The sequence below is a fragment of the Manduca sexta genome, unplaced genomic scaffold (assembly GCF_014839805.1).
Source record: "Manduca sexta isolate Smith_Timp_Sample1 unplaced genomic scaffold, JHU_Msex_v1.0 HiC_scaffold_3145, whole genome shotgun sequence".
Lineage (NCBI taxonomy): Eukaryota > Metazoa > Arthropoda > Insecta > Lepidoptera > Sphingidae > Manduca > Manduca sexta.
In genome coordinates this window covers 1-15,825 of record NW_023594181.1, presented here as the reverse complement: position 1 = coordinate 15,825, position 15,825 = coordinate 1, and the positions used below count along the sequence as shown (strand labels likewise).

Genomic DNA, 15,825 nt, shown 5'->3' with positions numbered 1-15,825 from the left:
GGCGGCGAGGCGCGAGGGAGGCGAACTAGAAGCGCGCGTTACAGGCGCAGCTCGACCGCGCGCACCTCGCCGTGCGCACGCTCACCGACCTGCTCACGGAGCTGCGCGACCAGGTACTGTAGCCGTCACTGTAACTGTTGCGCGAGCTGGAGCTGCGCGCGTTACAGGCGCAGCTCGACCGCGCGCACCTCGCCGTGCGCACGCTCACCGACCTGCTCACGGAGCTGCGCGACCAGGTACTGTAGCCGTCACTGTAACTGTTGCGCGAGCTGGAGCTGCGCGCGTTACAGGCGCAGCTCGACCGCGCGCACCTCGCCGTGCGCACGCTCACCGACCTGCTCACGGAGCTGCGCGACCAGGTACTGTAGCCGTCACTGTAACTGTTGCGCGAGCTGGAGCTGCGCGTTACAGGCGCAGCTCGACCGCGCGCACCTCGCCGTGCGCACGCTCACCGACCTGCTCACGGAGCTGCGCGACCAGGTACTGTAGCCGTCACTGTAACTGTTGCGCGAGCTGGAGCTGCGCGCGTTACAGGCGCAGCTCGACCGCGCGCACCTCGCCGTGCGCACGCTCACCGACCTGCTCACGGAGCTGCGCGACCAGGTACTGTAGCCGTCACTGTAACTGTTGCGCGAGCTGGAGCTGCGCGCGTTACAGGCGCAGCTCGACGCGCGCGCACCTCGCCGTGCGCACACGCTCACCGACCTGCTCACGGAGCTGCGCGACCAGGTACTGTAGCCGTCACTGTAACTGTTGCGCGAGCTGGAGCTGCGCGCGTTACAGGCGCAGCTCGACCGCGCGCACCTCGCCGTGCGCACGCTCACCGACCTGCTCACGGAGCTGCGCGACCAGGTACTGTAGCCGTCACTGTAACTGTTGCGCGAGCTGGAGCTGCGCGCGTTACAGGCGCAGCTCGACCGCGCGCACCTCGCCGTGCGCACGCTCACCGACCTGCTCACGGAGCTGCGCGACCAGGTACTGTAGCCGTCACTGTAACTGTTGCGCGAGCTGGAGCTGCGCGCGTTACAGGCGCAGCTCGACCGCGCGCACCTCGCCGTGCGCACGCTCACCGACCTGCTCACGGAGCTGCGCGACCAGGTACTGTAGCCGTCACTGTAACTGTTGCGCGAGCTGGAGCTGCGCGCGTTACAGGCGCAGCTCGACCGCGCGCACCTCGCCGTGCGCACGCTCACCGACCTGCTCACGGAGCTGCGCGACCAGGTACTGTAGCCGTCACTGTAACTGTTGCGCGAGCTGGAGCTGCGCGCGTTACAGGCGCAGCTCGACCGCGCGCACCTCGCCGTGCGCACGCTCACCGACCTGCTCACGGAGCTGCGCGACCAGGTACTGTAGCCGTCACTGTAACTGTTGCGCGAGCTGGAGCTGCTCGCGTTACAGCAGCTCGACCGCGCACCTCGCCGTGCGCACGCTCACCGACCTGCTCACGGAGCTGCGCGACCAGGTACTGTAGCCGTCACTGTAACTGTTGCGCGAGCTGGAGCTGCGCGCGTTACAGGCGCAGCTCGACCGCGCGCACCTCGCCGTGCGCACGCTCACCGACCTGCTCACGGAGCTGCGCGACCAGGTACTGTAGCCGTCACTGTAACTGTTGCGCGAGCTGGAGCTGCGCGCGTTACAGGCGCAGCTCGACCGCGCGCACCTCGCCGTGCGCACGCTCACCGACCTGCTCACGGAGCTGCGCGACCAGGTACTGTAGCCGTCACTGGGCGTGTTGCGCGAGCTGGAGCGCGTTACAGGCGCAGCTCGACCGCGCGCACCTCGCCGTGCGCACGCTCACCGACCTGCTCACGGAGCTGCGCGACCAGGTACTGTAGCCGTCCACTGTAACTGTTGCGCGAGCTGGAGCTGCGCGCGTTACAGGCGCAGCTCGACCGCGCGCACCTCGCCGTGCGCACGCTCACCGACCTGCTCACGGAGCTGCGCGACCAGGTACTGTAGCCGTCACTGTAACTGTTGCGCGAGCTGGAGCTGCGCGCGTTACAGGCGCAGCTCGACCGCGCGCACCTCGCCGTGCGCACGCTCACCGACCTGCTCACGGAGCTGCGCGACCAGGTACTGTAGCCGTCCCACTGCTAACTGTTGCGCGAGCTGGAGCTGCGCGCGTTACAGGCGCAGCTCGACCGCGCGCACCTCGCCGTGCGCACGCTCACCGACCTGCTCACGGAGCTGCGCGACCAGGTACTGTAGCCGTCACTGTAACTGTTGCGCGAGCTGGAGCTGTTAAAAATACGATTAGAAGCTTCTTTTAAAATGTAGAACATAATTAATAATATTACTATTTGTTTCCTCCACAGATGACTGAACAGAGGAAGCAGAAGCAACGTATTGGCTTGCTCAACTCAACCTCTGCGTACCTCCAGAACTTGCAAATGAACCTGCCACCGTGAGCGACACCCCCACCCTCACGCTGTGGCACACGTCACACACCTGTACCATTACAGGGTTGCCACATATTACACAAAGATTATGGATATACCATATTTTCTGGATAATTAATACGATAAACTTTTTTATTTTAAATATGGCAACCCTAATAGTGTACATGATTTTTTTATCGATTTTCCTCCAAACTACCACTAAGTTTATTTTATAAGGTATCGGAAATAGTACAAATGTAAATGTGCGGCCGTGTGTTCGCACTTTTGTTTGACGTAAAGTACCGATAGTTTTATCGATATCGATAAAGTTATTCCTCCGTTTATGAAACATTTCATAGTATTTAAACTCACACGTTCTATCTGCCTTTCTCTCTTTATCTCTTAATTTAAACTTATCTATCGATATCGATAAAATTTCACCCTAAAACATAGATTCAGTTTCGGAAACTCGGAATTTAAGGTTTTGTGATAATTTTAGTAAGTTTTTTAATAAGATGTGTGTCACTTAACACGTGTACGCTTCGTAAACGCATATCTCGATATGTCGCACAAACACGTTCGCTGCCGGTTGACATGATCGTGGCAGTGCGTGTCATGTCACAACGGCTTGTTCACGGTTTGACGTCACCGCACTTTCACTGACAGTGCCACATACATTTTATATATATTTGACAAATCATTTGATGTCCAAACATGTAAGACGTCCATGGACAATATAGCGAGCGTAGACCTTTTACATTTCCACTGACACACAATGACGTAGATTTCGGAAAATCGAAACTTATTTATTATATATACGTAACGCTAGTGGTTTTGTCCAAAGTTAGACGTAGACGGTACATATCTAGACATTTCGCATAGAATAGTTTAGATATATGGAGCGTTTAGTCCGATGTCGCCAATGAATTATATTATGAACAAATGATGCTTGTTCCTTTTGTTGTAGCGGATATCGATAATTGGGGGGATATACCTTATTTGATAATGTTTATTGCTGATAGGGATTTTAAGGTAGAGGCTATGAAACTCGACGTAGTATTTGGAATTAACGTGATAAAAATTTAATGCTATTACAAATTTTAGATAAACTGCGAATATTTTTATAGCGACGTAGTTTATATCGACACTGATATAAAGTATCCCCACTATGAAATATCGATTTATATTGCGCTTTTTTTATCGATATTAATTCTTTGTAATAACCGACCTCTCCCCCCAAATTAAAAATATCCAAAGTGCAATATTTAGCTCAAAATCCCGTTACCTATTTACAGTAGTTAGAGAAATATCAAATTTTATTAGAGAAATTAACTAAAACTTTATCGATCTAGGCGTCCTCCGCGTCGTATTGTTTTCTATGTTGTTAGTGTAGGCGGGTGTTTGTTACTTATGCCCCGGTTTTGTGTTGTAACGCTACATTTATCGTGAATTTTATCGAAATTTCCAGGAGTTGTTGTGGTCACAATTATCGATATTTTCATCTGGGCTCTTTAGAATTTGGGTTCTAACACTTCTCATTAAAGTCAGGTTTTGAATAATCACTATTTTACTAATTTTGTTTTATTAAATATCACTATAGATTACGAATTAAAATGTTAAATCCTAATAAATGTAACGTTAACACACAAGCCATGTAACTATCCTAGTATGTAAGTATATTGAACCTTATTACCAGACAAATAATGGTTGTTTTAAATGACATTTTTATGGTAATGTGACGAAAAATCAAGTCATATCGCAGTTGAACTAATTTGATGACCGTACAAATATTGTATGATTTTAATAAAGTTATTATTGTTTTTTACTGTCAACAATTTTGAAATATTTTGGTATTAACTATAACAATGCCTCAGTAGATTAGTTTCATTGCGTGCGCGATACGATTCCTTCTCTAAGGTCTCAGATTTGAATCCTGAGTCGGGGAAGATGATAGTGGGTTTTTCTACTTAATATCAACTCGTAGTCTGGAGATTAGACCCGATATGGCAATAGCTCGCTTCATTTTCATCGGACGGGATACACACAGTGGAAAATGGATGCATAAGTTGCACTTTTGCCTACCCCTTCAGGGACGAAACATTTACCACATCAGAATGATGTATTTTGCAATTCAAAGTTGATAATTTTTTGTTTTAGAAAATGTAGAAATTACTTCTCATAATTGTCTAAAATGTACAAATTCTATCATCTATTCTGTAAATATGAAATTTAAAACCTAAGACAATGAACAAAGAATAAATGCAGTATGTCATAATACATTATTCACAGAAATTGATAGGGTTGATAACAAGGTACTTTTTTATTCGGCTTCAAACTGGCGGGCATTGTCGACTGGTGAGTCATTCTCATTAGTCCGTATATGGAGCCCATTACTAACCATCAAGTGCATGGGGTTCTGTTTACTATACCCGAATAACAAAACTGCTGAATACCTCGGCCAAATCACTTTTTCAAATATTCTAAGTTACACCAAACATTGTTTTGAAATTCTTGATAATTCATTCTATATCTCAGATTTATTTTTATTGCTTAGAATGACGAGACGAGCTTACCGTTCGCCTGATGGGAAGCGATACGACCATAAACAGCAGTAACACCAACATTATGAATTACAAAGTATAGTTTGGTATTCCACTGCGCTCGCCATCCTGTGACATGAGATGTTAAATCTTATTATGTCCAATAGTTACTTCATTTCGAAATTGTTGATAGTACAAATCCTTAGGTTTTATTTAAAAACTTATTCTTTATTCATTTAATTGTTTATATTTTTGTTCTGAAACCCAATTTTTCATGTTATCAAGTTTTTATCATGCCTTAATCAAACTCAATCATGTTTGAACAAAGAAAGGATCATCCAAATCATTTGATTTACGAATTTAAAGTGTAATGAAGAAATTTCCCATTAAATTAGTCTCCGTTAAACATCCTTTAAATTCTCTCGAATAAAGATCTTTATTTATAATCTAACTATTGATCTGTTAGTGTAAGTAAGCTATGAAACTTGTTACCAAATGTTCTTGTATAATATTTTGTTATTGGCATTTGTATGTACTTAAAATTATATCTTTGTATATATTAACTACTTATTACCACTCATGCGCCATCAAAAGGTAGAAATCACGTTATTAAAATTGGCTCAAAATTTATTATTGAGAGTATTAAATGTATAGTATTTATCCAAAATCATTGCTTATAGAAACTTAGGAGTCATGGCATTTTAAACTAATCAATTCTATAGAATTGTAGACATATCAAATTGTCGAGTTTATATCATAAATATTTGTGAATTAACGAATTTCAAAACTTAGCTCAATGCATGCTCATATTTTTTTAATCTGTGGCTATGCGGAGATCAAGCCAAACACATGTCACTAGCGCCCTCTATTGAGTATCGTAACTTTGTTTCCATCGACCAAACTATTAGATCTTTACTATAACTATTTCTCGTCTAAAAACTATATTTTTAAATTTATCTTTTACATTTTCGAAGAGGATATATGAAATTTATATTTACTGCACGTATACATTCCTAGTGTATTTTTTATATAATTTATTGTATTTCATCAGCATTGTATTTAACGGATGCCTGACAAGATTTAATCGATGGATGAACATACATTCGAAGTAATTTTAAGTTTTTCGCCGCATAATTGCAGTTATAAGTACTAGAACATTTTGAATCTACATTAAAATCTAAATCACTAAACTTTGTATGGATTGGTAGCGCAAATTGCAAATTTTCAGTGCAATGCCTAAAGCAACGATAATTGTGAATTGTAATTTGCAACTACTGTAACAATAAATTAGTCAAACATGTTTTTTTGTTATAATATTCAAAAAACAATAAACAAAAGGTAAACTGTTTTAATGGAAATCCAAACCAAATACTTATAAAGAATTACTTTCAAAATACGTTGAGATGTTCTACTCTTTGTTGACTTGCGAATTCCAACGAAGTAAATGTTTTCTTTTTATATCCTTTATCAATCGATTAAGGTCTGACGGGTGACGTATGCGTCTTTAAATATAAAATAGTTGTCTATTTTAGTAATAATGTACTAACCTAGCGGATATTATGGACGTTGGTTGGTTAGACGCTGTGATGGCTGCAATAATGCGTTTTGTTTTATTGAAAAATAAATATATGGCACAAAAGTTGTTTTTATTATTATTCCTCATTCTATAAAGTAAAAAAACGGTTTAGTTAAGCCTCATATTGCAATCGATGCCGCGAGCCTTTGATACTCGACGGCTTCAGACTACTGAGATCTGAGCTCGCAATCAAGAACTGGCCCCTACTTAGCACTGGTGATGATGATTGCCTAAGCACGATGATATGACGATGTAGGACAGTGCGCTCTAGTCCAAGGGACCAGACCAAGCGATCGTCTTATGTGTAACATTTCCAGACGGTGCAACGCTCGGACGTAAAACCGGCAACAAGATAAATGTATAATCGCCTCCGAGCTTAAATGTTAATAGTAATTTTACTTACCCACTCGCCTTTTATTCCCGAAGAGATATTCAGATGACAGACTGGGTTGATACTAAGCATTAAACAAATTATGACAGAGATCGAACCACTCATCTCACGGCAGTTAACAGGCCATCGAGATAGTCACTGCATTTTAAAAAGGACGGAGGCAGCAATGATCTCTAAATATACTTATTAGAAGGACAAATATCGGTCTACCTTGTTTTATTGCATTGAATATTATAATACGTACTACTGTTGGTGTACCTTATTGCAATAAATTGTGCTAAAAGCCTTAAGTACCTATAAACGCTGTATAACCGCCGCGCCTTTTCAATACACGATCCCTCTCTTTTCAATTCTACGCGAAATGGACCAATCAGAATAGTTTTTTATACGGTATAAATCGCCCCGCCCCAATCAGCTACTTGACTAAGAGCTTCAAAACAAAATACTGCATAACTCTCACAGACGTAGATAACGATTATAAATTAATAATAAAGGGAAGTATTATTATTGTTCTCACGATAATTATCAACACTTCGATTGATAACATCGTTTTTATCAAGCGATCGAACAAAACGCAAGCAGTACTGTCCGAAAAGACGAAGCATGTTGTGGTGTGTGTTGTTCATTTATGCCGCGTGCGGTAAGAATTTTTATGTTTATTAACAATAAAAAAAAATGGGACTCAGCAATTACGACTTATTAGGAAATTAAATCATTGTGTAATTTTTAATCGCCTACAAACAAAAGGCAATTGCCAGCTAAGCTAAGTAATAAACAAATAAATAAAAAACAAATTTTCTTTTTCACTAAGCACTGACTCCAAAAAAATATGTGCATATCTGTATATTAAAACAGTTTGGTATTTTCAGTCAGAGTATATTTTGAAATATGTTTTTACGAGCTTTGGCCCTTACTTCACATTTTGTCTTTGTTGGAGTTACCCTCTATAGTCAACCAAAAGTTTAACTGTTTCTTACTGTAGATTAAAATTTTTCCTAAATTATTTTTAAACATTTTTTACGATAAAAGTATATGCGGCAATTTTCCGCGTTTAGCTGTAAACGGTTTATTAGTCAAGTGTTTGAATCATCGATAACGAATAATTATCTCTCTTGGATAATAAGAAAAACCTAAGGTACTTTAATTATGCGTTTTCTGCGCCAACGTACCGAATAGAAACCTCGCAGTTGGCCACCTCATCAGATGGGGCGATGCCGAAGGCGGGCTAGGAGTTGCCTGGGCGCGGCGTGTATGTTTTCAAATGTGGTAGAACATGACGAGGCGTAATGTCGAGAGGTTTTGTTGTCTATCGGGAGTCTGGACTTTACATGAAATGTCGGGAGTATTAATGGTGGCATTATGAAATATTTTCAATCTTTCTTCTTTTTTTTTTTCTTGCCGCTGTCCATACACGAATCACCTACATTTTTTACTAGTGAATTGACATGCTCTTAACATATTTCGAGCATGATTGGCGTCACCATTTACCCGCCACTTAGGATAGGTAGAGGAAACGTGGCGGTGTCCATAAAACTTCTATAGCACAAGATATTCGTGTCTAATACCTTAAACTACGTGAAAAAGAGCAGCGGTATGATGTAGTACTATTTATATAGATATTTTAATTTGAAAGTGCTGTTTCCTCTGTGCAGAAAATATAATATTGTGATTCTTATTGCCCACTGGCTTTAAAGGGAACGGCAAAATGCGTGAAATTTAACATGTAAACTTTTTAACAGTGTCCTAAAGACAAATGACATACACCTCTCAAAAAGATTGGCATGATTGGCGCGAAAATCTTTCTGCTCGGGTGCTCGAATAAGGTAGGCGGTTCCAGTGGCGACAAACAATTTATATTCGCAATTTATTCGTGTCTAATACCTTAGAATATGTGAGCCGAGCAGCGGTATGATGTAGTACTATTTTTATCGAAATTTTAATTAGAAAGTGCTGTAATGCCTCTGTGTAGATATTATAATAACCTACGAGACTTGTTTTCCGAATATAAGTTGACTCACCGGAATTATTTAATTATCAACGTATTAAAAGAATTAAGTACAAGATTTAAAAACCTTTTGATTGATAAAGTGTCTTAAATTCATAAAGGGACGCCCCAGTAAAAGGAAACATATTTGTGAAATGATGCTAATGTTATCAAAATTTGTTTTATCAAATAAGAATGTTGTTTCGCGGGGCCGTCCCTGTGAAAATTTATGACTAGATTCGATTCTTAATATCGATTAAAAGATTTTCAATTACTATTCAGTTAATGCTCAGGTTAATAATATAATTCCATCGCATCTACTTTCACTTTTAGACAAGTGCTTTAAATGTAGCTTAATACGTAAATTCACAAAATATTAGCAATTAGACTAAATAGACTCAATAGTTAAAACCCTACTGGATGACTTTAGAACTAAGTCGCTTGACTAATAATTTGTGAGCGCCATCTTTATCCAAATAACAACAATATACAGAACTTTATATTAGCAAAACATTACATCAACAGCTACAGCCTACAATTTCAAATCTGAACTAGACATTACGTCAGCATCCAGAATCCACATGAATACAACTTACCTAGTGCCGAATTATACTTTCGACCTGCAAAATAGATGTTTAAAATTTCAGAGACCTAAAATAGATTTTTTAAAGAAATGGTTCGTAAATCTGTATATTCCGCCTGTAATTCGTGCATTGTAAATGTACGAAACGATTTCTCGAGGGAGAGCCTTAATTATAGGCCGTTCAGTATGTGCCAAAGCGCATGTTCTGCGTCCAGGAGCCTATTTTGCATGAGTAAAAAAAGTCCCCGGTTGAAACTAGGCCACCCCTGGACCACCGCCGATAGTTCGCGGCCTTGATAAATTCGGTACGGCACCTACTAATTAGTACAGATTTTTTTCTCCAAATATCACAATCCACAGCCGGTATCCCAGTAGGTATAAGTCTCTCAGGTTTGATCTTCATTTGACAAATCAACCAACCCTAGAATAGAAATGTATAACAATGGTAATTCCCATAATATTTTCGCCACGCAACCCTGCTACCTAAAATAGAAATGCCCACGCCTCCCTCCAGTTTAAAGCAGGGAAGAAGCCACGGGGTTCACCATGCTCACTCACTGATATATTAAAAACCATAAAATTATCAGGAGCAGCGCTGGCGGAGCAGTTGCAGGTGAAAACAGTATCGCTGCCCACAAACTCCACCACGGACTCCAGGATCGTCGGCGGCTCACCGGTCCCCATAGAGCAATATCCCTTTATCGTCCAAGTAAGTTACTATTAGTCTCTTGTAATATAATTGTTTTTTTCCATATTCAGCCAATTATAGTCCTTGGACGAAAAGGTACCCTTTCAAACCGACTCCAAAGAAGAAAGGTTTATCTATTCGTCGTATACTTTTTTTTTATATTATATTCTTTTATATAACATGGCAGGTATACGGAGCCACGTGTTTAAAAAAAAGGACTTATTTGAATTGTACTCGCGCACTGAGACACACACACTTACATGTTAGGTGTAAGTATATAAGTACATATTTAAGTTATTCAGATTTATTCCCTTACTACTACTTTACTGGTACTTTAGTTGTACTGTAAACGGTCATATCTTTTGATCGACTTGATCTATAAGTTTGATTTTTAATAAGTGAAAGATACCAGAGACCCGAGTGTTCCATATAAAGAACTTGATACTTCCACACTTTCCAGAAAAAAATGTCTTTACAGACAGACAGACGGACAACAAAATGTTCCTTTTGAGATACGGTACCCTCAAAAATAATACCTCCAGTGAATGCACCTGATTTTATCACGTATATCAGGTTAATCAAATAGTCCACGCATCCTAAGAAGGTTTATTTTCTCGTCCCCCGCATGACCCTTCCCAACTATCCTCCAGGGCCCTGCAGTCGCAAAGCCATTCCAGTACCCCGTCCGCAGGTTTCCCTCTGTGTTAACTGCGGGATCCGATAATAAAAAATAAACCCCATACAGGCGCAAATTCGAGATCGGAGCTGATACCGAGCAGAAAAATCTCATTTCACATTGCCCGACTTGGAAATCAAACATAGGAAACCAAAGCGATAACGTAGCACGCTCGCATACAACCACGCCACCGAGGCAGTCTGATGTAATTTGAAGTGCGAATTTATTGCTTGTCAGGTGCTGTACAACTCTCAGCTGTTGTGCGGCGGCTCGTTGGTGACAACGCGGCATGTGTTGACCGCCGCGCACTGTGTATTCGACGAGTGAGTCTCCGCTTTATTTTTGTTTCAATTTCTTTATAATACGGAGCTAAATGGGATTACTTTGCGCGCGCAGATGATGAGTCCGGAGACTAACATAAATAGATCCTGCAATATATATATACTAATGAATGAAGCTGAAGGGTTTAGGGGCCGTTCAAGTATTACGTAACGCAATTTAGGGGGTGGGGGGGGGCTGGTCTTGTAAAACGTTACGGTGCGTTGCATGGGCGAGAGGTGGGTTTCGTACAAAGCGCTACGTAACATTGGTTTTTTATTTTAAAACAATAACAAAGGAATGTTAAAGTCTTTCCGGTATTTTGCGTAAAATATTTGTGAATATTAGAAAAAAAATAACTTTCGAGTTCCATAACTTTTGGAGGGGGGGACGAGGGCGTAAAGGAAAATGTTACGGCGCGTTACATGGGGAGGGGGGGGGGGGGTGGCGGCAAAATTGCGTTACCTAAAACTTGAACGAGCCCTTATTTCTTTAAATGCGCTTATCTCGGGAAATCCTAAACCGATTTTAATTTTGACTAATGGAAGCTGCAATCCTCCTCAGTACTATAGGCTACATTTATCCCGGGAAAAATATACAGCGGGATTTTTATTCCGGAAGAACTTTTCACGTGAGGACGCCGCGAGTAAAACTGCTGCTTAACGTGTCACATTAATTTGTATTTCACTTATTTTTTGTGGTCATAATGAAACGCAATAATACGATATCGTCATATAGTGAAAATACGCACACATGATTTTGGCCAAAAGAAGCTAAAATATGCAAATTCATAATACGATTATGATTGAATATTCGCTAAATCATCTGCATGCATTTCAAATTGATTTAGTATTCACATGAAATTTAACACACAGTTTTTTTTTATTCGTTTAGGAAACTTTCAGCTAACGTACATACCTGTAACTACATAAGAAAAAAAAATATAATAGAAGGCCAATTACAAGTTTCCATGTATAGATAAATAAGATTAAAATAATAAAATGTACATGCTATAAAATTAGAAGAAACTAAGAGTAAGTAATGGAAAGAGACAAAAAAGTATATGAAGAAACGGTCCCACAATTTTTTTTTTAGTTTTGTGGCGCTAGTGGTGTACAGATCGATGTCCACATCCGACGCCAAGTTGCGTTAAACGATCTGCTAGCTCAATGGTAAAGGAGTTCTGTCGGTAAACAGTGGTGGCTAATTATACATAATAATATGCCTGTTTAAAATTATTTAATCTAAGACTACGTTTTATTCCAGAGACTTTTACGTTTGGTTACTTAAAACTTGCACACAGAATAACATTAGGTAATCTGACAACAAATATACAGACAATACAAATATATCATATGCTTTGTTTCAGACGGGGCAACCAAGTCGTCCCCAGACGGTTCTCCGTCCGTGTCGGCAGTTCGTACGCTAATACCGGTAAATATTACTATAAAGTGACTGTAGAGACTAACCCCCTGATTCATAGACGTTCTTCATCTAAGGACGGAGCATTGCTGTGATAACAAGTCCGTTTCATACTATTGTTGATTTAGTTGGCATTCGTCCTTCAGGTGGGACGGTGCACTCCGTGTTAGCTATAGTGGTGCACGAGGACTACAACAAGATACCCGCGACAATGACATCGCGATAATGCAGTTGAAGAACCGCGTGAATCTCAGTGACAGTGTGGGAACAATATTTCTCACCACACAAGACAACACGGTGCCGGCCAACGCCTCTCTCGTCCACGTCGGCTGGGGAGCCACAAGCGTAAGTCTCTTTAGTAATAACAGCCTTGTATTATGGGAAACTACTGACCACCACATTGAGTTGCGAAACTCAGGTGGCAGTGGGCAGGGCCCAAAGCTCGTAGAACTGATGGCCGTTGGGGTGGAATAGTTTTGGAGTGGCGACCACGAACCGGGAGACGTAGCATAGACAGGCCCCCACGAGCTGTACCAATGACCTGGTGAGGGTCGCCGGAGTCCAATGGATGAGGGCGGCCCAGAACTGGTCCCTGTGGCGCTCATGAGGGGAGGCCTATGTCCAGCAGTAAACGATTCCCGGCGGAAATGATGATGATGATGACTGACCACACACACATACATGAACGCACGCACATGCATTTTATCCACCTATAACGCCACATATAGTACACCCACTTTTTCGTTATTTGTATTCCGACCATAATGCGATAGGGGGCGAACCTACTTATCAGACATGGGCTTCACAGTTGAGGATTTATGCCTCAGCTCACCGCGGAGGCCTATCGCAGACTTCACACAACTTCATAATTCTTAACTATATTGATGTGCACATTGTGTTTTACTTCGCGTTTAAAGCGAGGTGCTATAACCTTATATTAATACCAAATTAAGTTTTTCCTGTCAAACAAACCTTATAAGACATCGCTATGGTAAACGCGGCTAACACACACTTGCAAACTTAACCCAATACCTGGTTTTCAGGCCAAGTAGTACGTGTAACAATAGAGCATTGGATATGACCTTGCGTTTAACCAAACATTGCAGGAGACTGAACAAGGTGTATCACCGGTTCTGAACGCAGTGTCTGTCTTCAAAATAGACCGCGAGATTTGCAGAGAGCGGTACGCAATGTTGGAGCAAATTGAGGGGAGGCCTTTCCCGGTCACGAACAACATGCTGTGTGCGGGCATACTGGACGTTGGAGGTAAGATATTACAGCCGTAATCTACCGCTTTTGAGGGTTTGCTACGAGCTTATCATTACGGTGACATATCAAAAGGAACCCCTATAGGATCATTTGTTATTATCCGTCTGTATACTATGTGTCTGTGTGACTATCAAGATATAGTTTATACCAGATACTCAAGTCGACGGTCTGATTCTGTTGCGATAAAATCAAACTTGTAAGTCAAAGTGAGCAAAAGATTTGAATAGAAGCAAAAGCCGTTTATATTTTGGGATTTCAGAAGGAAATCAAAATCTTAGGTACTTCCGTTTACCTAAAATCACAGCACATGTAAAGGAAATAATCTGAAACTACTACTAGTAAAGCAATAACTGTAACAGGAAACTATGACATTTACTATTACAATCGTATTATTAATGCGGTCGGTGCAATAACTGTGTCTAGGTATCAAACGGCAATATTAATTTTGTCGTGTTTGAACTTGTAAATATACTTGGATATCTTATATAATACAGGGTTGATATTATAATTATATTATAGCCTCTTTGGACAACGCTATTGAGACGTAATTTTAATCTTACAAATCTAACTTCTTTTACCCTATCATGTAGTGCAATAAAATTCTTATGAATTACAGGTAAAGACGCATGTCAGGGCGACAGTGGAGGCCCGTTAATGTTCCGGACAATATTGGTCGGCATCACCTCGTGGGGTCATGGCTGCGCAAGGCCGCAGTACCCCGGCGTCAGCGTCAAAGTGGCAAGATACGTCCGTTGGATTACAAGCACTGTTGGTATTTTGTTTGAGTTTAAACATATACGGACACGGCAAAGTGATTACAGTACAACTGATGGTAAGCGGTGAAGATAGAGGGTCAATAGACTAGAGATAATTACGCCATTTGAACAATTATGCCGGCCTGTTTTTACCGGATGTTCAAAGGCCAATTCCAAAATGCCACACATTTATGTGGACTATGGCGGGTTTTATGTATGATGGTCGTTATCAGGGCGGACATGCTTGTATCCGCTCGGACAGCGATCCTACCATCAGAAGGATGAATTAATTGTAAACTGAATTTTCTAGACGTTGCAAATGGAAAGCGGCTCTCGCGTCGACAGCGCCAGTGTGTTGCTCCTGTTCGCCTCCGTGCTCGCGGCGAGCTGGACCAGACGCTCTTCGATTTTTAATGTAAGGTATAGTGGGATGTATGTGTTATGTATTTAAATAAATTTTGATACTTTTGCTATGTTTTTATTTTAATATGGGTACAGTTTATCTGCTGTGTGGACTTTGGATTATACTCTGGGTTGACTGGTGTTTCTTCATTTACTAGGTATTGCTCGCGGCTTCCCTGTGTGAATAGCCTTGTCAGCCACAATAGTTCCTAAAATACTGTAAAGATTTATATAACTATTTTCTATAATTAGATGATGCATGTAATACACATATGATTGAATTGGAGGAATTTACCAGGCACATGAAAGTTTATTTAGTATAGGAGATCAGAGGATCATTTTATATTTTTAACAAAGGTAATATAGTAATATTTAAAAGAAAATGTTTTACTATATCTCTCCAGGTAGTGCAATGCTAGATCTTAAAAGCAGTGATCACAGAATACGCCTATCATCTTGAGGGTAGGCGGTGATGTAAATGCTCTTTCACTCATAAACATTCACATACGTCATGCCTTAAGATGTTCAACAAAAACGAATGCAACTATCTGAACCGATTACCTTCCCCGCCCTCACACCCACCACTACAACTCCTGTAAGCCAGGATCAGCAGTGGCACGCATTCTATGTCACCGAGCGGTGAAGCTCGGCGAGTCTCGAGGAAAACTAATTTGTTATTATCACAACGAAATTAATCAAATAGAAGGAAAATATTAATTGTCCACTTCCCTCCATAGCAAAACGGAAGACAAAATAATGAACTAAGGAGGCGTTTTAACCTCAAGGATTGGGACGATTACAACTAGATAAGCACCACGGATAAAATTAAAAGAAAGGGTCTTA

At 41.5% G+C, this 15,825-nt stretch overlaps 1 protein-coding gene and 1 long non-coding RNA gene across 2 annotated transcripts; both read left to right on the top strand.

Moving 5' to 3' along the window:
* The first annotated feature begins 1,956 nt into the window (after nucleotides 1-1,956).
* On the top strand, nucleotides 1,957-6,567 carry LOC119192773. The gene is made up of 2 exons (XR_005113749.1): nucleotides 1,957-2,073; nucleotides 2,316-6,567. It is a non-coding gene; the product is annotated as an uncharacterized LOC119192773 (long non-coding RNA).
* Nucleotides 6,568-7,369: 802 nt separating this feature from the next.
* LOC115442970 (trypsin CFT-1) lies at nucleotides 7,370-15,049 on the top strand. The gene is given in 9 exon segments (XM_037446535.1): nucleotides 7,370-7,525; nucleotides 10,040-10,161; nucleotides 11,054-11,139; nucleotides 12,504-12,568; nucleotides 12,703-12,753; nucleotides 12,756-12,901; nucleotides 13,663-13,822; nucleotides 14,442-14,593; nucleotides 14,891-15,049. Coding segments are annotated over 9 exon segments (960 nt in total). The 5' UTR covers nucleotides 7,370-7,488; the 3' UTR covers nucleotides 15,032-15,049.
* The last annotated feature ends 776 nt before the right edge of the window (nucleotides 15,050-15,825 follow it).